The 23805-nt window shown below is 43.0% G+C and overlaps 2 protein-coding genes across 2 annotated transcripts; both read right to left on the bottom strand.

Moving 5' to 3' along the window:
• Nucleotides 1-6110: 6110 nt before the first annotated feature.
• fem1a (fem-1 homolog a) lies at nucleotides 6111-9592 on the bottom strand. The gene has a single exon (XM_079172524.1). The coding sequence runs from the start codon at nucleotides 9460-9462 to the stop codon at nucleotides 7609-7611; it is 1854 nt and encodes a 617-aa protein (XP_079028650.1). The 5' UTR covers nucleotides 9463-9592; the 3' UTR covers nucleotides 6111-7608.
• Nucleotides 9593-13137: 3545 nt separating this feature from the next.
• Nucleotides 13138-14571, bottom strand: LOC306706693 (C2 calcium-dependent domain-containing protein 4C-like; the record flags this gene model as incomplete). The annotated part of the gene is made up of 2 exons (XM_079173852.1): nucleotides 13138-13689; nucleotides 13828-14571. 2 exons carry the CDS (start codon nucleotides 14569-14571, stop codon nucleotides 13138-13140), a joined length of 1296 nt encoding a protein of 431 aa, XP_079029978.1.
• Between the last annotated feature and the right edge of the window lie 9234 nt (nucleotides 14572-23805).

Here is a 23805-nt window from a genome sequence, read left to right as displayed (position 1 = left end):
TTCTTAATTCATTTTGCACATAACTTTGAGAGTTTTTTTTTGTTAATCCACTATCTTAAATTAAATAAATGATTATGAACTGATTATACAATATATCATCATATTGTCAGTAGTATTAGTGTATTTTTTTGACAAAACTCTGTTGTCTACATTATGTAAAATGTATTTGTCACACACATCGTAATTTAACGATAGAATAAATTGTAAATGGAAGCTGATACAATAATATGTAAATGTTTAATGGTTATTTGATGATGCACATATTCATTATTTGTGAGTATAGTTATGCGTTTTGATCATGAAATGTGATATAAATTAGAGCAATAATATTGTGCTATATGTGATTGTTGTTAATTTACTGTGTGCGTGTGTTCCCATAGCAATCATATTTAGGGCTGGCGGATATGTGCTTGAAATCAGTATTATAAGAGATTTGTTCAATGTCAATATACATTATTAAATAGCTAATGTCACACATAAATGATCAGAGTGATGTTAAGTGAAATGAACGGACAGTAAAGACAAAACCCTTCACATGAACTTAAAAACCTTCTTTCGTAACATTTATAAATAAAACATAGTCTGACTTATTCACTTGACCACCTGAATTTTGTAATACAATAAAACCATATTCTATCTATCACACATCATAATATGATTCCACAGACATTTCATAATAGTGCTTTGCCCTTTGGGGATGATGAGACTACCCTGATTAAAACAAAGGTTAAATTAATGAATAAACGTTATCATTTTACTGCACATCCTGGATCCTCCGTTGCTCATCCTAACGTTTATTTTTTCCACCAATTTAAGTTATTCTTTGTTTGTTTGTGTTTTAAGGGGGTGTTCCCTATCCATATTAAAGGTCGAAAGACAGAAAGTATCTTTTTTTCTCTTTGGGCTATATGAATAAAACTGACTTGAGTTGACATACGTTTGAATATTTTAAATGGGGCTCGGATGAAAGCTGTAAAGTTATCAAGAAATATATATTTCAATATTCTTCTTAATATTGTTACAACATCAGACCTAATGCCCAGACCTAATGGGTTCATTCTGCATGCTGTATGCATTGTTTTCAACAGGCCCTGAATAAACAAGTAGAGAAGCGGAGCAGACTGAGTGCTCACTGTTTGGATGGCTTTGAAAAGGTCAATTAATATCAATGGCGAGACAACAACAAAGTTTCTGTCTGCTTGTAATACAGGTGGCTACGCTCCCAGCATCAAAGTCTCCCTCCTTCCAGCTGACTGGTGCAAGAAAGCTGGAGGAGAGCTTCTGACAAAACCCATGGATGGGTACAACATTTAACACAGGGGAGGAAAGTAGAGAGGGGAGCAGTTAGGATAATGCTGCTGCAGAGAATCTGGGAATAAGACTTCAATGAGGCCTTTGACGTGAAACCAAAGCTGCTCCACTGGGAGCGCACGTCATCCGGCATATTCAAGTCTGGATGGATCTTACGGTGGCATCTGCTTGGAAGGAGCAAGAAACCATTGAGGCCTATGGTTGAACCCTGTGAAAAGCTATTTAAGGGAGTACATGCCATCACTCATTTCATAAGCTACCGCTCCTAACAGTGTCGAGATGAATACCTGTGGGGCCGAGCATCCCTCGGCTCATGGAGGAGCGTATTTGATCTGTTTCCCAGAGACCGAGACAGACAGAGGAAATGTGCTAGATGAATAATTCTGCCTCCATCTATACTGACTTTTCCCAGTCAAGAGAATGCAAACATCTAAATAGCAGGCCCTCTCGTGAAGGTGGGGTGCCTTGTGTTTTTATTCTGTTAGGCAGGGAGGCGAGGTGGAAAGACAAGGAAAAAAAAAATGGCAACTACTAAAGAGAGGAATCCATGTGTATAAATGACTGATTAAAATAATTAGGGATGTGGAAATGGTCTGGAACAATAACCAGCAAACGCACGGTGCCCCCGGGGAACATTTCCCATCTGTGTGTGGGGAGGAAGACCTCCCTCGGATTCACCACGACAGAGCAATTTTCCTGTTTACACAGGCCACGTAGCGGAAATACAGAAAACCTAAACAGACATTTGGAGTATACATGATTAAATCCCGAACAAGCAGTAGCCCTAGGAAAATGTGTCAGGATGAATCGATGTATCATTAAATTACACTCTGCCTGCACGCATGAGTGGCTGCTTTAACTGCAAATCCAACTGTGTATCATTATAGACATATGAGTGGTCTATGGACTACAAAAGACCTATCTGTGCAGATGGGCTTGTTTTAAGTAACGCTTGGGAGTAGCAGATGCAGCAGCCACTCTATTGTCTAGAGTCTGGTTAAATAAGTCCATTTGCCTTGCCACCTGGTGCCTTCCATACCAGAACAATCTCTCTAATATTAGAATAATAGCCCATACGGGTTATTAATATGCCTGTGATAGCCCCCTCAGAAGTGTTAAGTATGACATTATCATAATGGGATTTCTACTTCGCTGTGGCATCTTTGTAATACCACTTAGAGCTTCCTCCTTTTAAATAGCCTTGACAAATCTATAGGATGCAGTTTCTGTATTTATTTATTTTCCACGAGGGTTCCGTTCTACAATGCTATTACATGTTTTTTTTCTTTTTCTTTTTTGAGACTTAAAAAAATAGGACTTTACACCCAGACTCGTTCTACCTGCAGAGTGATTTAAAGGGCCATCAGAAAATTGCACTTTAAATGAGAGCGGATGAGGAACAAAGGCTTTGCCAGTCTGCCCCGTTCCCTCATGCTGCCCAGCCGACAATAAGGAGAGGGGGGGGGGGGGGGGTGAAGGGGGACGCGCACTCACAGCGTTGTCGCCAACCAGCCTGCTCTGCACAACACCTCGGTCTGATTTCCCCCCAAAGTCTCAAGTGATGCAGAGATGAAAGAGGAACAAAATAAATAAATAAATAAAACGCAAAGAAGACTCCCCTGAGGTATAGACTAACGGGGAAATTTCCCCCCGGCATGGATACACACGTATTACTTTTCTAAAAGGCTGAAAACAACCCGTGTATAGGTGAGGTGCACGGTGGCAAACATGAAACTGTGTGAAGGAAGAAGGATGCTGGTTACCTTGGTAGGTAGTGCTCCGTCTTCCCTACTGTCTGGTGGATTCATGTGGGTGGATTTGCAGCTGGAAGCTTCCTCGGAAACAGCACGGATGAATGTAATCCAGAGGCAGCGGAGCTCCGCTCGGAGAAAGGTCTGCCTTCGTGGGGGGTTGATGCATGCATCTCCGGCGTCTCCCTTCGCTGTCCTGGCTGTCGACCGACCTCTCGGTGAACGCAGCGGGGTCACGGGCTGCTCCTAAGCCCTTCTTGTCGGGAGAGCATAGCCGGTCGGGCGGCCTCAGATACTGCTGGTTGATGTCATTGATACTCCCTGCCTTCTTCCTTAATGCCCTCCTCCTTCCCTCCCCTCTCCTCTCCTCTCCTCCCCCTCCCCGCTCTATCTCTCTCTCTCTCTCTCTCTCTCTCTCTCTCTCTCTCTCTCTCTCTCAAACACACACCGGAGCTCTCCCCCTCCCTCCAACACATGACGTGATGCAGGCAAGATCTCCAATAGCAACCGTATCCCCCATCACCCCTATTACCCCCGTTTCCACCCCCCCCCCCCCCCCCCAATTCTGGCTGGATTGCTGACTGGTGCAAAAGAAGTGGCTGTTGAGGTTGGTCCTGTGTATTGGTGACAGATTTTTCCACTGTGCTCCCCAGGGGCCAAAATGAAGATAAGCACCTTGAAACCCCTAGATTCCCATAATATAGTATCTAATTATAGCTGATGGCAGGAAGTCAGAGTCGGAGCCCATATCAGCTCCTCCAGAGCAAAACTCCCTCACTAAATTACAGTTGGACACCTTAAAATATCACTGTGGGGCATTATGGGGATTTATTAATAACACCATGGGAGGTAGCTACAAGAACATTGTATGAGATCATTTGTTGTTGAGGACGGATGCTATAGGAGTTAATAACCTTACATGTATTTGTCGTGTATTAGGTTCACCTTGTTAAAACGAATGAAGTCTAATACAACAGCCCTGCAATAAACCAAACTTTCATGATTGCTATAATATTCCGTTTTTGGAGAAGTGTTGATTCAGCTTCATGGTAGTTTTGTTAAATTGCACTGCATTATAGCCTGCTTAGAGGTGTTTATATATGCACCCCAAATACGTGCAATCAATCAAATTCCCCAATAAACAAAAACGTTTTGGCAGCGAGCAAAAAAAAAAGCATCGCGTGGAAACGGCTGCAGGCAAAGCCTCCAACGAAGGATGACCTGTACAACTGTAACAAAGAAACAGATTGTATGCTGTTTTCTTTTGCTTATGATATGAAAATGTTAAATACTGCAGACATGGGCCACATATCCCTGATATAACCCATCATGAACTGCAGGCCCCTGAAAGATCCTGTTCTAGTACAATTATTGTATCAACCCACTTATTTTGCTTGAAAACATCCATAAAAACAATAAATTAAATTGAAGAAACACATCAGTGAACCAAGCCCTGTGCTTTTACATTTTAAAAAGATGCTACATAGATGAACACAGGCTGTTGTTTTTTTTAAGATTTGCTCTTATTTAGGTCACACAAGACAGAAACAACTGCCTCGAGGTCAAAATCGGAGGTGTTGGAAGTTGGCATGAAGGAGGCTTTGTTCTCACGTCTTCGCTGATCACCCGTGCAGCGCTCTGCAAACAGACTCAAGAGTAAATGTCTGCCTGGATTTCTGTTCCTCCACATACACTACAAATGCATACTCAGCCCCGCCTAATAGCGTGGTATAAAAACATCCCCAACAACTCATTCTCTCACGGACTGTTTGACAAAGTGTGAGAAAGAGAAAATCGACTGTCATCACTTCTGATTGCATTTGGAAGCTGCAGTTTTTGAGTCCATGGCGCGGTCTTGAAGGGACAAAGGCTGATTGACTTTCTTTGTTGCTAGTGACATCTAGTGGGAAGTTACTATTATGTGACGGCGCATTCACTTGACATCCTTCCCAGGATCTTTGTATGTTCCAACATTAACAATTGTGGCTGACTTTGACCTCTTGACATCATAGGTCTGTGTCTAAATGTTTACCACACTCCCCTCGCACCCTTTACAGAAAGGTCAGAGGTCAGGTCAGCTATACAGTGCTCTTGGTTGTATGATCTCGTTTAGCAGGGTAGACACATGTTGTCCCAGTGACATGAAGCCCTCTTTAAAACAGCTGCCGTTTCTTTACTCGCTCCGCTAACATGACGCCTGTCACATGTAGCACATCATCAATATTTAGGTGGAGCTATTCTTTCCAATCCCCATCTTTAAAAAGGAATTAGCTCATATTGCTTCTGTTTCCTGTCAGAATAATGCCGTCTCTGTTGTCTGTGTGCCGTCTCTGCCAGTCACCCGGTGACCTGCCTGACTGTATAGCGTTACAGTATTCCCATTTCCAGAGTTTACGCTCTGGCAAAAGATCCCTAAAATTAGCAGGGTAAGTGCCCTGTCTCCAAAGCTGCCCCGCAGCAGTGACGTTAATTGCACTATTTATACCGTAAGAGTGCAGGACTCAGAAAGATCAAGTTTCTGTTACGCTTTATTTCAGTGCCCTCGCGTTTACGTGAGCAGTGGAAAGCCCATATTTGGTATAAATAGCTGAATCAAGTGGGCACTGATTATCCTTTTTAAATATTCTGCTTATGTAACACTTTGTATGCATTTTCCACTTTCGAAATAAGCAAATTTGATGTCCTCGGCTGGCTGGTCGGGTTTTTTTTTTATGTCTTTAACGCAACCATTTCGATCCATCTAAATATGTAATGATGCTCTTTATGCAAATGTTGCCATTGTAAGAAACGGCACTCAAGCTAAAGAACTATGACGAAACAGAGCAGAGGAATATAAATCATTTTCAAATTTAAGACAGTGCCTAGTTTCTAAATCACAAAACAATCCCCCCAAAAACAATGTTCCACATGTAGAAAAGACACAGCAAAACCTGAGATCACCCACACACACACACACACACACACACACACAAGCACACACAGAATATGTTGCGATACTGCATTTTATTCAAGTATCTCCAACTCACTTTGTTCTCGAGTTATCATCGGTTAAACGAATCAGTTGAGAAAGAGAAAGGCAGAGGCAGTTCATAGCCTGAATGCAAGTTGTCCATTTAGGATTTAGAGCTCCTCAGCGTGCTTTCAACTTGGTGGTGCTTAGCACAGACAGACAAATAAAACATTCATGATAACACAAGATCAACAAAAGAGTCTATTAATAGTAAGACCAAGATGCAGGAATGGCCTGTCCATTTCTGTGCTGAGGTTAAAGGGAAAATTCACTACAAAAAGAGACTTGACACTTGATTACGGACAGTTGATACAAACCTGGGGCTTCAGCTCCGTTCTTCACAATATGTCCAAGTTCTGCTGCCGCTTCTTTGCCTGAGTGAAGTGGATATCTCTGTAGATGTTGGCGTCACCCAGAACAGAGGGATGCATAGGCACACTTTAGGCTCTAGTTTGAAATTGTTCATACGGACGTAGGCAGAAATGTTAAGAAAACATTCGTAGGACATAAATTAAATAGTAATAAAGTGATACCAACTCATTGTCAACGAAGCAGCCCACAGGTTTGAGCCATTACCATGTTAAGATAAGCATGTCAAATTGAAGAATAATCCCGTGTAAAATCTGTTTATGTAGTGAATTTCTGCTTGAAAAACAGTGCCTCTGATTGGAATATCACAAACTGCATATGTGTGTGTGTGTGTGTGTGGAGACTGCAGAGTGTTGGCCAAACAACGGTACCGGCTCTTTCTACTCATGGATACCTCTCAAGTTCCCGACCTTCTTCATGTGTGTCTCCACTTTACTTCTGCTTATAGTTAGCAAGAGAATTAGTTGCTTTTCCCTTTGCCGCCAGTACAGTCTGTAACAGAACATGGCTCCATGGCTGACATTTGGCACAGTACATTCACACACCTTCCCGTATCAAAGAAACACAACAGATGGTTTACAGTAAGTGAAGTAGAGTCGGCTAAAAATGAGCAGCAAAGCAAGTTTGGGGTGGTTGAGTTTGTTCAAACTTTGTTCACTTCCTTTCTAAATGAATTTGCAAAACAACAAGTGAGCTATTCACTCTTCATTTTCATCTTATCTGGCTAGTTGGTTCAGATGCTTCCAGTTGTACTAAAACTCATCTTTCATACAGCCTGCAGCCCCCAAACACGCGCAAGCACCATCACACTGTAAGTCTCCTTTAAACTGGGACAAAAAAAAAAAAAAAAGGGAAAATACATTAAAAGTCTACATCAGGTCCCAACCGGCTCTGAATAGCAGTAGAAATCAACAATCCCTTTCTATGTGACTTAATGTTAGAATGAGGCAACAACTGAGCAGATCTCAGCCAGAGATTTTAGCTGGATGTTTATTGCTATATGGCGAGGTCTGACACAAAGGTTGGCAGCAAAGCAAAGGCCGAAAATGAGACAAAGATGATGAGAATGGTGTAGAGATGGAGGTTTGTGACAGCTCACACTAAGGTACAGGAGACAACAGGAAGTGTAGTGCAGGGGGGGTGTTCGTCAGGGGACAGTGGTGGACGTCAGTGCAGTTCAATGAAAGCCTCCATCTCCTCAGAGATCAGTCCCCTGTAGGGCAGTCTGTGCTTCTCAATTGCACGCGCCGCCAGGCACTGAAGGGTGACATGGTTCAGTGGGTAGAGGGCCGGGTGCCCGCTGCTCTGCTCGTCCAGCAGCTCGAAGGCCGTCTTCCTCTGCGCGTTCGTGGCGTCGAAGTGAGCCCCGGCCTTCATAAGTAGTGCCATAATCTCTGGACAGCCGTTGTTGCTGGCGACGTGCAGAGGCGTATTGTTTTCGCTGTCGCGCGAGTCCACGTCGGCGCCACACTCCAGGAGAAGCGCCGCCACCGCCTGGGAGGGGAAGCGGCCGACCGGGTAGCGGCCGACAGACGTGGTGTCCTTGTCTACGGCCATGTGGAGGGGAGTGAAGCCGCTCCGACCTCGAGGGTTCAGCTTCAGCAGGCGGTACACCGTGTGCTTCTTCTGGTGCTCCTGCTCGGGGCTGCAGTCCAGCTTCTCCAGGAGAAAGATCAGGTGCAGGATGATGGAGAGGGCTTTGGTGAACTGAGGGGCCTCGGGAGGGTTGTCCGTCTGCGCCACAGCTCTCTCTACCTCCTTCACACTCTTCCCCAGCACAGTCATCAGATCGTGAAAGGTGACGCGCGTCGACAGGGTGCCTTTGGCCCGGTCTTGAAGAACAAAAGAGAAAAGCTCCGCAAAAGACAGGAAACTGGAGGCCGTCATGGGACTGAGGGGGTCCAGGTTGCTCTGCTGCATGTCTAAAGCATATTTCCAAAGGCTGATGCAGCGTTCGAAGTTGCCCGAGTCAGCATACACAGCTCCCCTGTAACGGATGTAATAAGAGGTGTCTGGGTGGGACGGCCCCAGGATGCGCTCTCGAACCAACAGAGCCTGCATCCTCATTTCATCAGGGTCTGTGATCAGAGCCTCCAGTTCCTCTGCAGTGCTCACCTCCTGTGCACAGCCATAGGCAGGGATCGGAGGACCAGGCGGAGGCTTGGCCAGGGATCCGGCTTTGTCCCCTGGTTGCCTCAGCTCCATCGCCCTTCTCCAGTACCTCATCGCCCCCAAGAGATCCCGCTTCTTGTCCACAAAAGTGGCCCCGAGGAGTTCAAGTGCATCGACGCGCTCCTCCCTGGAGGTGCGGGGCTGGTGGGCGAGATACTCCACGATGTTGGTGTGGCCCGTGACACTTGCAGCGAGGAGTGGGGTCATCCCGTATCCGTCCCTCTCCATGCGAGCGTTGCACTTCAGCAGCATCTTCATGATGTCCAGACTACCCGACTCCGCACAGTCGTGCAGGGCGGTGTTTCCCTTCACGCTCTTGCGGTTGACATCAGCACCACGGTCCAGCAGGAACTTGGCTATCTCCTTGTGGCCCTTGTAACAGGAGATCATGAGGCAGGTGTGGCCGTGGCGGTTGGCTACCTCCATGTCGGCTCTGTGCTCCACCAGGTAGCGGACGATCTCCAGGTGGCCGTCAAAGCAGGCAGCTCGGAGCGGCGTTGAGTTAGTTAGCGTTGCGTTGTTCACGGAGGCGCCCTGTTTCAGCAGCGTCTTAACCACCGGCAGGTGACCGGCTGCCGAGGCTGCCCACAGCGGCGGAGCCCCCTCGATGGTCTCGCCATCAAAGTTAACCGCCCCCCCGAGTTCGACATTAGCTTTACAGTGTTCAAGGAGGTAGTCTACAACCTCTAGGTGTCCGTATCGAGAGGCTATCAACAGAGGGGTGCCTCCCTGCGTTTTCTCCTCGGCGAAAGCCTCCAGCTCCTCTGGAGTTTTGTTGCTCAGCAACTTCTGGATAAGTTTCAGCTTACCATCTCTGGCCGCGTTGAAAACCGCCGTCGGTATGTCCATTTTACAGGCTCTGTGCTGCCGCGCTGGGCACCAACCCCATAACCACTCGTTTATGGAAACAGTCGTGTTAGAAAGCAGAGAGCTGAACTCTCAGTTCGGACTCGGTTTCTAGCTCGCATCTTTCTGCCATTTTGAGGGTGCTGTCAAGATGGCGTGTGTGTTGTTTGACAGGTCTATGTTTACCATTGAAGCGAGGCATTGTGGGTGGAGCAGTTTTGATGGAACGCCTCCTTGGTAGAGCGTTGGGCTTTTGCACGTTGAAGAGAACTACGTTTCCCACGCACCACGTGACTTGAGTGACCTACCAGCTGATGGGTTCGTTTGTTATGGTTGTTCGTACCACCTCGGAGAGAGAGAGAGGGAGAGAGAGAGAGAGAGCGAGAGAGCGAGAGAGAGAGAGAGCCAGCTGATGACCGGCTCACAAACCAAATACACCAGCAAGTGCTCCGTGGAAGTGGATACGTAAAACACGAGAAAAATAGACATTTGCTCGTAGAGAGAGGAATTCCTTTGGGCATCCCTGCAAAAACATTCAAACAATAACACAATAATGCTTGGTTACTTGAAAATCAATACGTATATTTTTTTAAATAATTCCATTGCCTCCATATCTATATTGTATCGTTTTATCCGAAATAGACATTTGAAACTCACATGGCAAAGAGTGGCAGATAGAGATGATGCCCTGATGTCTCACACAAAACAATGTTGTTTCTTTCCATGATGACAAAGGCAGATGTGTTTTGCTCATTTTACAGATTTTACCTTGTTCCCATGACCAGAAAAGTGTGCCTTTGTGATACATTTTAATGTCAGACTAAAAGCTATTAACTATACCAACTGTCATGTCAGATCATCATTATCAGTCTTGAGTCTAAAGTATACAGGCTGGAGGAAAGCTAAAATCAACAACACAGTCAGAGGGCGTCTGAGGCCACACTGCATTGTGAGCACAGCATCAGGCCTCTGCAGTCATGTCACATTAATAATGTGAATAACAAGATGAACCATACACACTGTATCCTGTGTTTGGTGCAGAGTGTTTTTGCAACTAGTAATATGGAAGTAATTCATTTTCCTTGATGGTACTGTGCAATTCAAATAGCATCCAGATAACTATCGTTAGAACCCTGTTGTTAAAAAGGGGACGAGACACATATAACAAATAAAGTAAGTATCTGTGGAAAGCTGGAAACATACAGTATATGACTGATCTGAACATCTTGAAGAGATCACATTGCTCTATCCTCATGAGCAAAGCCAATGGCCAGAATATTGATTGAATATTGACATGCACGATGCTGTGCATGAGCAATGGCCACTCGCCAGTGGAATGTTGGTATTGACTTTTTCTTCAGCATCCGTCCACAGTACAAAAAATAATCCACTTACTTTCACATTCATAAATGCAGTGTGGCATATCGCAGCTGTTGATGAGAGTTGAGCAGTGAAGTAGGATTAGAATACCCTATGAATTCATGCAATAAGTTCACTTCTGGGGATTTGAAAACCGGAGTAATGACATGACACCTCTGCTTGCTGACAGCATCACAAAGAGGATGGCAGTCATTTTTAGTTTTTTTTCGGGAACCCAAAATCATCCTTGAACCAATCTACAATTTGTGTTCTTTTCATAGAATATAGAATGTATTCGTAAAACTAATTTGAATAGATAGATGGATTAAAACAATGTGGTCGTGTACAAAGGAACTTCAACACCAAACTACAGAATTATTACTTTGCTGGCCGTCTAATAATGTGATACGGCATACATTCCTTCGTCAAAAAGCAGATGCACTCTTTTGTTTGCATGAGTGATTTGTGAATATGAAAGTGCCTGGGTTGCATCTCAACTTTGGCAAAGCCTCTTCATCACCTGAATGCTCAAAGGAAAATGGCATAAAAACAAGCTCAATGTATCTACTGTGTTAAGGTTTTTAAAACCCCTGACATTTTAGTGTAATTCAATCTGTCACCCACCATCTGTCATTAGATTTGGATTATAAAATTTGCTCGATTCTGATTGGTGCACGGAAATATGTCCACTTTTTCTAGATGAATCCTGCCCACTTCCAATCGCTGAGAAGAGAGCAGAGACAAACAGAACAGACAGAAATATTTCATGTAAAATTATCAAAACTGTTGCCAGGAAAATCTTTTCCGAGACTTTAATTACTAGACTTGAAAAAAAAAGTTGATTATGGTTATAGGCTGATGTTTTGATTGATTCAGAGAATATTAGATTTCCCTCTTTACAAATTTGCCTCACCAATTCTACAAAGGGAAACATAATTACTTAATTTCTTTTAACTATTTGTCTTTTCATCTAAATTTGTGGCAAATACATTTTCTTTAATCTCACAGATGAGTGTGTCCCACATGGATGCTTGTTATGACTTATTTCGGTGCATTATAAGCAAATGGAGCTGGCTGGGAAATAAGCTGCCAAAAGTCGTTTTCATCCTTTAAATTTGATAATATTGCTCGGGCACTGTGAGACGTCAATCTGATGTTTCGCCAGTAGAGGAGGCATAAGATCCACACTTGGCTTATGCTCTTCATTGCAGTGGGACCAGCACTGCATGCCTGGCAGATGTATTAGTGCACGTACTCCAGGGAATGTTTTGTATTTCTCTTCCCTCAGCACAAATGCATTTCCATTTATCACATATTTAATACATAAATCAAGATATATCCTCAGTCTACAGATGAATTATATCTAGCAGAAGAGTGCGTGCCAACATTTGTTTCAGGAGCTAGGATTTTACCTTCTGCCATGCTTAATAAAATTTGAACATCACTGGAGGACAGTCTGAATAGGAAACGTGTTTTTAAAATTAAACAGGGAGTTTGAATGCACAGAGAGACAATATTGCGTGCCAAGATCCAGTATTAAAAACCTCTCAAATGACACCCTGTGTTTATTAGAGGACCCAGATTGCAAAAATGGAAAGCTTGGGGTAGCAAAGCAGGGTTTATAATCATATGGCGTGCTCTTGATCCTGCTGAATTATTAGAGGACACAATCACTGAGACAAAGCTGGAGGGTAGAAAAAAACACCAGTGAGAGTTTAGTATTTATTCATACGTTCAAAAAGCATGTCACATATATTAACATTACATCCACTGGCAATTCAAATCTAATTTTCAAATATAAATTATTTCAAGTACACCGAGGCATTATTAGTTTCCACACGAACGTGCAAAACCCACATGTGATATTACTACATTATTACAAAAACTACAGCTCAACAAGATCATCATTGCATCACAGCTGCGATACTGAGCCACATCACAATGCTCACGAGAGAAGGCAACACTTTTTGTAACTCAATACTTCAAGAGAAATACACAAACAAGGATGACTCCACTGTTCACATTGCTAATATACTGGTAAGCATGTAAATAATTCTGGTTTCCACTTGTTTTACATGGGCAGAGGCTTGATGGCAACTTGATAGAGTGGGACTTTTAATCCTACAGAGGCGTCGTTTTGTTTTTTGTCCATTGATTTACATAACACAGTGTGCAAGATACAATTCCCTTGTCACCAGCATGCTTTCACCTGCCCAGTACTTGTCAGATCTGTTCAGTGTGGGATAAAAAGGTATAGCCAGAGAAGAAAAAGGGCCCTCAAGATGTGGAGCTGCTTACGCAAGTCTTGACAGCGACTCCCTAGTGGCCTCCCAGCAGCTCACTTAGCAGCACCTCCCTTTCTCCTAGAAGCACGTTTCTCCTCAGACTGGTTCCTTTGTTCACTACCTTTATTTTCAAAGCCAGACTCTTTACTTGTGTCTGGGCCAGCGCATCAAAAAAAAAGTCTTCGTTGAATACTGGATTCCGGCTGTTCTTGATGATGGTGCTCCTCTGTTTCTGCTGCTTGCCAGGGTTCAGGTAGAGTGCTACACAACAGTTGATGCTTTTGATGTCAGTCTGCCTGTCATAAAGGGCCTCGGCCGTGAGCACGCGCACCCTCAGCCGAGCTGCCTCTGGGTCGTAGTGGGTGCTCAGCCTCAGTGTCCCCCCCTTGTGGAGGTTGACGGTGTGCTCACGCTGTAGGACGTCCGACGCCGCGCCCCTGGAGCCCCTGCCTTTACATCCACGGAAGGCGGGAGAGGGAGGGCAGCGCATGTGGCGGCGCTGCATGTTGGGGCTGTTGTCAGCTGAGCTGCATTCATCAGTGGAGAGAGAACTGTGGCGTGCCAGGGAGCGCTTGGCACGAGACACCTTGAGGGAGGGAGAGAGATAAAAAAGCAACAGGTCAATAACACACAGAAAAGAATCCTCATGGTGAATCAAACGAGAAAAGGCGCGTTTTTTAGCAGCCAATCCATTTACACTGGCACTCAGAGAAACAGTGCTCACCTTGGCTTGTGTCTCCTGGGTTATGGAGCGTAGAAGGGAGGCCGAGCGGGACAAGAGAGGGGAGGTGAAGGGGGACGATTCTGCTGAGGAGCAGGTGTCGCTCTCTCCGCCGCTGAAATAGCGGTAAGGGTTTTGGTCAGCTGGGGCCAGTAGAGTTCCCCCTTGGGAGCGTCTCTGGGAGTTCGGGGAGGTGAGAGGGCTGCCGGGGTCGCTGTGGAACAAGCTCTCCTTGCGGCGGGTATGAGGAGACTCCACCAGGGTGGAAAAGCCATATGAGGTCTGAGCCTTGGGGACATAAGGCAGAGACATCGCAGTCTGGGACTGGGGGTCAGCATTGGTGTTGACACTGTCCCTGTCCACAGATCCGGCACCCGGCTCATCAGCACTCTCGATTTGGATGATGTGACGGTTGGCAGACTTCTGGAGATTGCGTGTGTCCCCACCCAGGCGCGAAAAGAGGCGAGGGCTGCAGGGGTTATTGCTGCTCCGAGCCCTGGGGCTCTGGCTGCAGATGGCATGGTCAGAAACAGAGGGTCGTAGTGTGGAGAAGTGCTGAGGTTTCGGGGTGAGAGACTCTTCTGGAGGGCAGCAAATAAGTTTAGGGGGGATGAAGAAATCAGGGATCTTTTCTGGAGTAAGGACGTTGACATAAACAGAGACAGGGATGGCCTCTATTGTCTGGGGGGACTGGGTTTTCCTCCCACTGCTCTCCACGGAGCTACGGAGCTTCTCCAGTAGCCACATGTCCACTCAGACACTTCAGATCACACTTAACTCTGTTAACAGAAAAGTGATGCAGAAAGAGGTAAAAGCACATCTAACGATAACAGCAGAATGACCCCTTTTTGTTGATGTTTGCTTGTTTAGTAATGTTGTTGACTAAATATATTCCCCTTAATACATAGCCCTAATCTGTGTCTTTTCTTTAGACTTCAGTTGAAACAAATCTCTTCAACCATGCAGCATTAATTTAAAGATCACAAGTTTCTCCAAAGAGCACTTTAATTATATGTGAAAATCAATGCGCAAACATAGTGAGATCAAAATAAATAATTATATAATCTCCTCTAAACGATATACACGAATACTATTTAGATGTGTATCATCTCAAACAAATTCAACGTTTAACTACAATTATTTTTCTCGTTAAAATAACTTAATTTCTCAATGAAAGACTTCAATTAAATGAGTCAAGGCAAATCTGAAAATAAACTTTTTTTCCTCAAAACAAACCACGTTAACACACAACGAGCCTCTCGTCTAATATGAAATATACCAACCTGTTGGCTGTAGAACTCTTGTCCTTCGAAAAAATGAATCGCCGGTTGCGCTCGTCTGCAGCGTCTCCAAGCACTCTGTGCGTAAAAGGTATTTTCCCGTTAGTTGAAGTGTGATCCAAAACGCGTGCCAGCGGGAAAAGGCTGTGAGAGCAATCACTCTCGCTTTATATTACGGGGGTCTATGACTCCTGAGCCAATGAGAAGGTTGTGAACGCTTGCCATGATATTTACCATAGCCTACTATACCCTGCGCAGGCACAGGGGGTGGGGTGGGGGGGGGGGGGGGACTCATTTGGAGGGTGTTGTTTCACCACACTCAAAGTGTTGCAAATTATGTGTTTTTCATATCTCACGTCTCGGTGATTTTTAAAGAGAGCGTCACGGTGATTTTTAATTGGTGTTCACGTGACATCTCTCTCATGTATTGTTATCGCCTTATAACATGGAGCGAACAGACAGACACCTTTGTTGTATTTCCTGCTGGCAACGTGATGATGGTGATGTTGAGGGACAATATGCCGTTTTCACGTCCGCCATCAACTCATTTACCAATTATAGTGGAATACAAAGCTTTGGTCTTTACACTAAGAGGACTTTGTAGCTATACAGGCAGTGGACAAAATAAAGTAAACACAAGAAACTGCAGAAGTTTAATCACAAGAAATCTGTTAACATTATGCCTCTGTTTTAAAACTTTTCCATGCTGCAGTTCACTCACAGCACTCGGCTCTCCCAAATAAGCCTATAAATCAATACAGCTTGTCAGAATTGGAACAAAGAAAATAACTCACATCATGCCCGCTGTGACGTCCCTACACTTGCTTCCAGTTAGATTTGGGATAGTTTCTTAAACTCCCAGTGTTTGTCCATGAATCTTCTCACAGTCCCTCGTTGAGCCGTCACATTCACAGACTTCTCAGCTGCTTGCTGTACCTAAAACTCTGACAGAGACCTGCGGCGAGGCTGCTGTCAACAGTGTCCTTGTTCATCTGAGGACAGCAGCGTCTAACTTTGTAAGATGTGCTTTTATCTCCGAAAGCTGAACCACCTAGTCAATTCAGCTGATCCACAGAAAATTAATAGTCAACTATTTTGATAATGGATTACCTGTCTTGCCATTTTTCAAATGAAAATCACATTTCACTGTTCCAACTTCTTAACTGTGAAGATTATTGTGCTTTCCTTTCTCTTATGTGACAAACTGAATATCTAATAGTTTGTGCTGTTGACCATCTGGAGTGCTCAGAATATTTTCTGATATTTTGTAGACCAAATGATTAATCGATTAATCAAGAAATGAATCAGCAAATACATTTGAGAATGCAAATGCTATACGTGTTGTTGACAGATTGACAGATTAAGTGTGAGCTAAGGTGTATAGTAAAGTGTTACAGATCATTTGAAGTTGTTTAAAGTCACTTTGAGCTGCATCTCTTGTGTGTGAAAGAAGACTTGACAGTCTAGTAGCTACTGATGACAGTCATCAGCCCAAACGTGCCGTTCCTGGACAGCATGCTCTGATCACAAGAACTGCTAAATTACAGAATATGGTTGCTGGGGAAGACTAAAAAGAAGCATGATTACACACATTTGTGACATTTTCCTAAAAAACATTATTTCCATTAATTTGAATGCAATCAATGTCAGCTCAAAAAAGATGCACAATAAGGACATACAACCTGAGCAACATAAAAGTAATACGGATTGATGAATTGTCTTTGTTTTCTGTCTGGACCAGTTTCTGTTCAGAGAAAGCCAAAGAATTCAACCCACAGTGTCTTTTACCAGGTGTTAAACGTGGAGGTGGATCTGTCATGGTATGAGCAGCCATCTCGTAGGAGTCATTTGGACCAGTCAATATTCTGCAGGGTTTTAAAAGCAGCCCACTAATGTGAGGCCATTTTGCAGGACCCATTGTGCCATGTGGCAGATACTGTCCCTCCGTGATATATTTCAAACTGAATATCCCCCACATCTTGCCACATTAATAATATTTGTATAATTTGTTGTTTTCATTATTTTGTCCACAGCAGAAATACAGTATTTGTGTGTCTGCACATTACTGTATATGATAGGAAAACTAAACTAACTGCATATTTTCACACACAGTTAAAAGACCCATGGATTTGCAGAATTTGCAGAATGATTATTGAGTAGGTTGGTTTTAAATCCCCTCAAAATGTATTTTTATTTCGAATACAAATAAGTGACAAAAAAATATACATCCGTATTGGAGAAAAATGAAAATCACAATTCACTAAAGTGCCACACACAACCCCTAGTTTGCTCCAATGCAGGTGTGTGTGGACCTGGAAGACAAGAGTGTAATTACTGTCAGTGGTGGTTCGACAAAGACCTAATTTAGGGTTCTAAATACATATGCAAATTAGATCCATTCATTCCATTTCTCTAAAAATAGATTGCAGTCAATTATAGATTAGTGACGAGCCATTAGATTAGTGCACCAGAGGTGGGATTCATCCACTAGCCATTATTTAGACATTGGACCAGTCAACTATTTACTGATTCCATAGAGAAATGCGTACCCCTTTTGCCCCTGAACCAACTACGCTAATTTCCTATTTCATCACTAAAAAACTATAGCCAGCAGCCATTTGAGGCTGTAATGCTTATTACACACCATTAAAAAATGCGTGGGTAAAAATAAAGTGTCAAATTTGTTATTTTTAAGATCACTAACACCAGTGAGGAAAAACTGCATTGAGATACTTCAGGAAAGAGACCACGTATTGTAAACTGAAGGGTTTCTCTTCCGCACTCTGCCACATCTCAAACTCACCTTGTCAGACTCAACTTTGCAGAAATGCTTCTTTCATCAGTCAGGGATTCTCTTCTGCCAGCCTCAGCTGTACCTAGGCTCAGTAGCCGCTATTATTTTCAAAAACCTGCAAAGTTTCATTACAGAGAAAAGTGCAAAGGCACAGACAGAATCCTCACAATATGTGCATGTAATTAGATTGATATTTCTTATATTCTCTTAAAACCATTAAAAGTTGATGATTCCAGTCAATTGAACTGATGTTTTCTTGATTTTTTAATTATCCATCCATCCATCCATTTTCCTCCGCTTATCCGGGGTCGGGTCGCGGTGGCAGCAGGCCAAGCAGGCTGACCCAGACTTCCCTCTCGCCCGCAACATTTTTTTATTATTTCATGACACATTGTGCAAAATAATCTCTCACACATAAACACATTAGATCCACACCAAATGACACACACACACACACACACATACACACACACACACACACACACACACACACACACACACACCAGGCTGTCAGCTTTTAGTGGACCAAGGCTGGTGTGCTTCTGTGTATAATGAGGCCTTTCTCACTTTACATCTGATTTGTCCCATAACCTCTCAAACTCTGCAGTAGGCTGCCCACGTCACAGTAACACTCTACACACATAGCCACGCATGTCACTACAGCTGACCACCAGCTGATTGAGTAATCTACAATCATGTTTGACATTTGAAAAAATGTGGGCAAACTGTCACTTTTCTCTGCAGTTTCTACCTGCCAAATATTCTAGTAGACTGGTTTTAGGAGTTACTTTTCGGAAGATATAATACGAACAATATGAGGATGCATTGTGTTGTTTTACCTTCTGCAACTGCTGGCTGTTTCATCCATGGTTTTGACTGGCTTTATGTATAAGGTGCACAACAAATCTTGGTTAGATTGCAATGGGATTTGTTACAGCCATCCACAGTGTTCAGAGGAGGAATCCTAATAACTTCTCCTCTGGGGCCACCAGGAGGCTCACATTTGAGTAAAATACGGCGACAACCATCGAATGGATTGGCTTTAAAGTTGGTGAACACATTCGCTTCCCCCTCCTGATGAATTACAATCACTTTGGTGATCTCTCTTCACTTTTCATCAAATGACATCAAGTCAAAATGAAACTTTTTAAATGATAAATGCTGACATGCTAAACCAAGATGTTGAACATGGTAAACATTAAAGCTGCATGTTAGCAATGTCCTGAGCATGTTAGAATGCTGATGTCCTCACAGAGCTGCTAGCATTAGTGCAGACTCTTGTGTTTTTCACCTTGTGTGTTTCATCAAAACGTGGTCCACACTAACCCTAACCAGCACAGAAGCAGTTTTGAGTACTTTGCCAGATGTTTATAGATCTGTCTGTTCTCCTGTGGAAAGATTTTATCAACGCAATAGCGTCACAACAATGCAAGATGCTGCAACGTAAAGGAAAAGTGTGTAGCCGAGAACAAAATGGAGGCCGAGTTCAAAGATGGGTGTGGCGAAGATGGATGAGGTCCAAGAAAGGACGCTGGAAGAAGGGGGGTAGGAACTTGGCCATTGCCCCCGGCCACTTTACGCCACCTGGCCCGATTTGTGATCACGGCTGTTGTGATCCCTTCGCCAGATGGTATAGTTTAAATCTACAGAGATTTCTGTACCTCAAAACGTTTCATTCGTTGTTTTCCTGCTGCAGCTGCTTCATTTTCAACAGTTAGTCATTCTGACCTGGAAGGTTCCTAATTGAGTGTATTGAGCCAGAGAAGTCAAAGCCCCATGATTTAAATGAGTACATTGTGTCCTCCCCTTTCATAGCTCAAAAGAGTGAATCCGTTTCCTTCTTGATGACTGACTGAGTATCCTACATTTAACATTCAACACCTTTATGGCAGCAATCTGAGAGGAATTCAAGTTGCTCTGGAGGCAAAGAGTGTCTACTGGTGTAGGCTTTTTATTTTATGAACTGTTTAAATGAGGTGTGGTCTTTAACTAATCAAATAGAAATCTGTGAGTTACAGACACAGTATGAGTGTTGAACAGTGTTGCTATGATCTCTGATCTGTTCTACATCTAAAAATACTCATGTCTCAATAAAAGGCACAGTGGCTGTACTATCTTAAAGTGACATTACTGTTCAATGTTTTACAATTTGAATATGCTTATCTACAGTATAATCACTCACTCACTCACTCACTCACATTTCACACCTCTGACATCACCGGGAGAAATATGAAAACCAAGCCAAACATACATGACCATGTGGTTTATTAAGTCAAAGCTCAGTTCTTTGTATTGTTATGTCATATTAGAACAAAGATAGTCCAGATAGACAGTATAAACAGAACACAGGGGCCAACAGGAACAAATGTTAAAGTCCACCCACGCATTTCAGCAGCATTGCCTTCATTAGGGTGTTTTCAGCACTGGATGTTCTTTGGCTGTCATTATTTTAGACCTTTTGGCCAAAAATTGATCCCATCACACAGAGAAAATAGCAGCTCCATCTCTTAACATTAGCTAATTTTTTTTGCACAGTATATGTGCCAGAGGTGTGATAGGAGCGAAAGAACCATTTGAGTTCGGTAGCCAATATTGGTGGTCGAATTCTTCTCTGAGAAACGGAAAATATATGTAAAGGTATTACTGCTACCATATGTATTTTAGAACATTACCATTCCAGATTTGTATGAGTCACATAAATATGCTCTCCATCTTGCTTGATCCAGAACAATTGAGGTGTGTGTGTGTGGGGGGGGGGGGGGGGGGGGGCATTATGGAACAGGAAGCTAAAGCAGCAATAAATACAATTTTTGTGTATTTGTTGTTCTAATGTAATGGGGAACATTTTGGTTCAACATTTGGTTTTCATTGCTTGCATTTCCGATGAACATGGCTATTGCTGGCTTGCATGGCCCCGAGGCTACTGGGCCCCAGAGAGATTTCCCTTACTAACCCCCTTATGAGTGGCCCTTTGGGAATACTACTACATAAATGAAAAACATATTATTTCAGAGGGAACTGAATGAAGTCTGATAATTTGCCTCAAGGAGCATCACTTGGATCTGAAGATCTGGGGGTGCGGAGTTAGAAAGAAGTGAGCTGACCAAACCTCTGCTGACTGCTCTTCATTTCTGCTTGAGGTAAGCAGGTTGAGGCTACATTAGCTGCTACTAGCATAACACACCTGAACCAGTGATCACCTGTTGCTGTTGCTGTTGTGGGTATTGTTGGTGCCAGGTTCTGAAAAGGAAGAAGAATGCATGAAATAAAAAAGGGCAATATTTTTGGTTCTGTATTTTTTTATTTTGATCCTTTTGATCAATTTATCTGTCCATCTTGAGCCCAACAGATTGAAATGCTAAATATGTGTCACACGCTTTTTTCAAAACATCACATTTCCTTTTGATTGATTTTTTAGAAGAGATAGTAGATAATAGCCCATCATAAAGTCTGAGTCGTGGCCTCTACTAAAGCTTTGATGAGAGGATGGGAGTGAGTTGAGTCATGTTCATGCAGGAGGATCAGGTTGAGTTTGGAAAAAATCCAAACCGTAACCATTGCCGCAGTACAATATTCACTACATGTGAAGAATATTCTGATGGATATTACCGAATGCACAATATATCCAGACTGCACTGCACAAAAGAAATGAATTATGCCTCAAATATGAGCTGTTTCATGCATTGTGATTCATACTCTATTTATAGTTGACTATAGATGCCTATAACTCTAATCACATAACCAAAAAATATATTTGATAGCATTTTTATTTCTAACTGAACATTAAAATGAAATGCGCCTTTCTTTGTTTCTGCTGATATCACTTGCTGCTCATGTGGAGGATCTTGCTTTGTAAGTGTCTCAGTGAGCAGAGACTGTTTAGTAACTGTTTAATAACAGTGTGATGGTTCATTCTGCTGCCACACTGATATCCTCTTTATGGCTCGGAGACAACCGACCCAGCTGGTTATGGGCCGCCAGGCACCAAGGTAAACAAATACCGAGCACGCACAGCTAATGAGAGATTGAATCCCGCGTTGCTTCGGAGTTATGATGATACATTTGTTTGAGGATTAACACATATACAGACCATCAGACCAGAAGCCATGAGTGTACAAAGCAGAAGTAAACACGACAAACAGAAAAAAAAAAAGAGGAGACAGATGGAGAGGGGGTGAGACGATACAAGATGGAGTATTTACAAAGGGAAGACTGGACCTGTACCATCTGTAAAACAGTTGCCTACAGGAGAAGGGAATAAGAACAACAAAAAACACACGAAAAGGAGTTAGTAATTTACTTTAATGTGTCACTCTGAACACTCTGATCACAGTTAACACATAAAGCAGATGTTCTCAGCTCAGTTATAATCATTCAAATCCTCTGAAGGCACAGCTTGCAGCAACAAGTTCTTCCCTAATTTTAATGAAATTGCACATTAAGTGGGAAAAAACACATAGACAAAACCTTCCCCAAGTTAAAATTCTGACAATATAATGGCTATTTAAGACACAAACTGTGACTTACACAAACTTTCGAAAATATTCAGAATTACCTAGCATGGCTTCAGACCTTCACTGGAAGTAACAAAGCGGAAATATTGATGAACGTACGTGGGTAAATAAATGCAGAACCTACATAAGTAGGAGACAAACATCCCTTGATATAAAGCCTATAGCACAGGAACTCTGAGTGTACATCCTGTGTGTGTGTGCGGGACGTACATACAGTTCCCCCTTTTCTTTCCCATTCACCCTCATCCACAGTCCTGGCTGCAGCCAGTCATGATGAACACAAAGTAAGATCACCAAAAACGAATCAGCTCTTATCACCATCATTCAGTCACAACAGAAACTTGCTCACAAACAGACATTAAACTCTCCCCCACTGTGCAGGAAATAACACATCAGCACACTCTATTTATACAATATCATATGCCTACAGCTTATATGAGATCACACATATGGGGCAATCAAGTATGCCACATGCTGAATGACATACCAGGGGTCCTGTGCAATAGACCTGTGATGTTTCAACTACATCCACCGGATACAAGAATAACAACCGGTGCTCTTATGTGTGTCAGTGCAGGTTTAAAGTAAGATGTGCATTGCTAAATGATGTCTATAACAGCCTCGTCATCAATATGAGGACGCAATAATAACATTCAAATAGGGTATACCTTCACAGTTAGAGGTGAACTTATATATCTATCAGTTGTAGCTTAGGCTAAGCTTGGCATTTATCAGTGCTGGCATTGACGTAAAACTGCAAGCATCAACAAAACAAAATGCAGGGTCAAATAAATGTATGTTAGTCCGTCAAATTAACAGAAACACCAACAGTCTTTAAGTCACCTGTTTTAGGCTAAAAACAATATATCTTTTTAAATAGTTACTATAATCTTGTAGATTTTCCTCTATTGTCACTCAGTCTTGTACTTTCATTAAATGTCAAAAATTATTTCATTTGATTTGTGCAGCTTTCAATCTTTCGGTTACTCTGCCTCTTTGGCTCAACCCCGCGTGCATACTCGCGCCTGTGTGTGTGTGTGCGTTTTACAAGCGCGTTTTCTCCATCCCTTGTCTTTGCGTGGCACTTTGACAAGTGGGTGGCAGTCAAATCTGTCAAAATGATGAGTCCTTACACAATATGTTGGCAACGAACAGTGTGTCTCCGACAGACAGAGAGGAAAGAAGTGACGACCAAATGGTACACTGTACATTTTTGACAAGAAGATAAACACAACAGCCTGGGTTCATCACCAATACGAATACATCGATGAATGAATCACGGCAGACGGTGATTGGCTCAGGAAAAAAATCTGTTAGTTCCATAATCAACAGATGTCAATTCTTTATGAAACTATTAACCAACGAGTAACTAAAAGACGTCAGATAGTTCGAA

The sequence above is a fragment of the Pholis gunnellus genome, assembly GCF_910591455.1.
Source record: "Pholis gunnellus genome assembly, chromosome: 14".
Classification (NCBI taxonomy): Eukaryota; Metazoa; Chordata; class Actinopteri; order Perciformes; family Pholidae; genus Pholis; species Pholis gunnellus.
The sequence above is the reverse complement of the archived record's forward strand: the minus strand, read 5'-3'. Positions and strand labels throughout refer to the sequence as shown.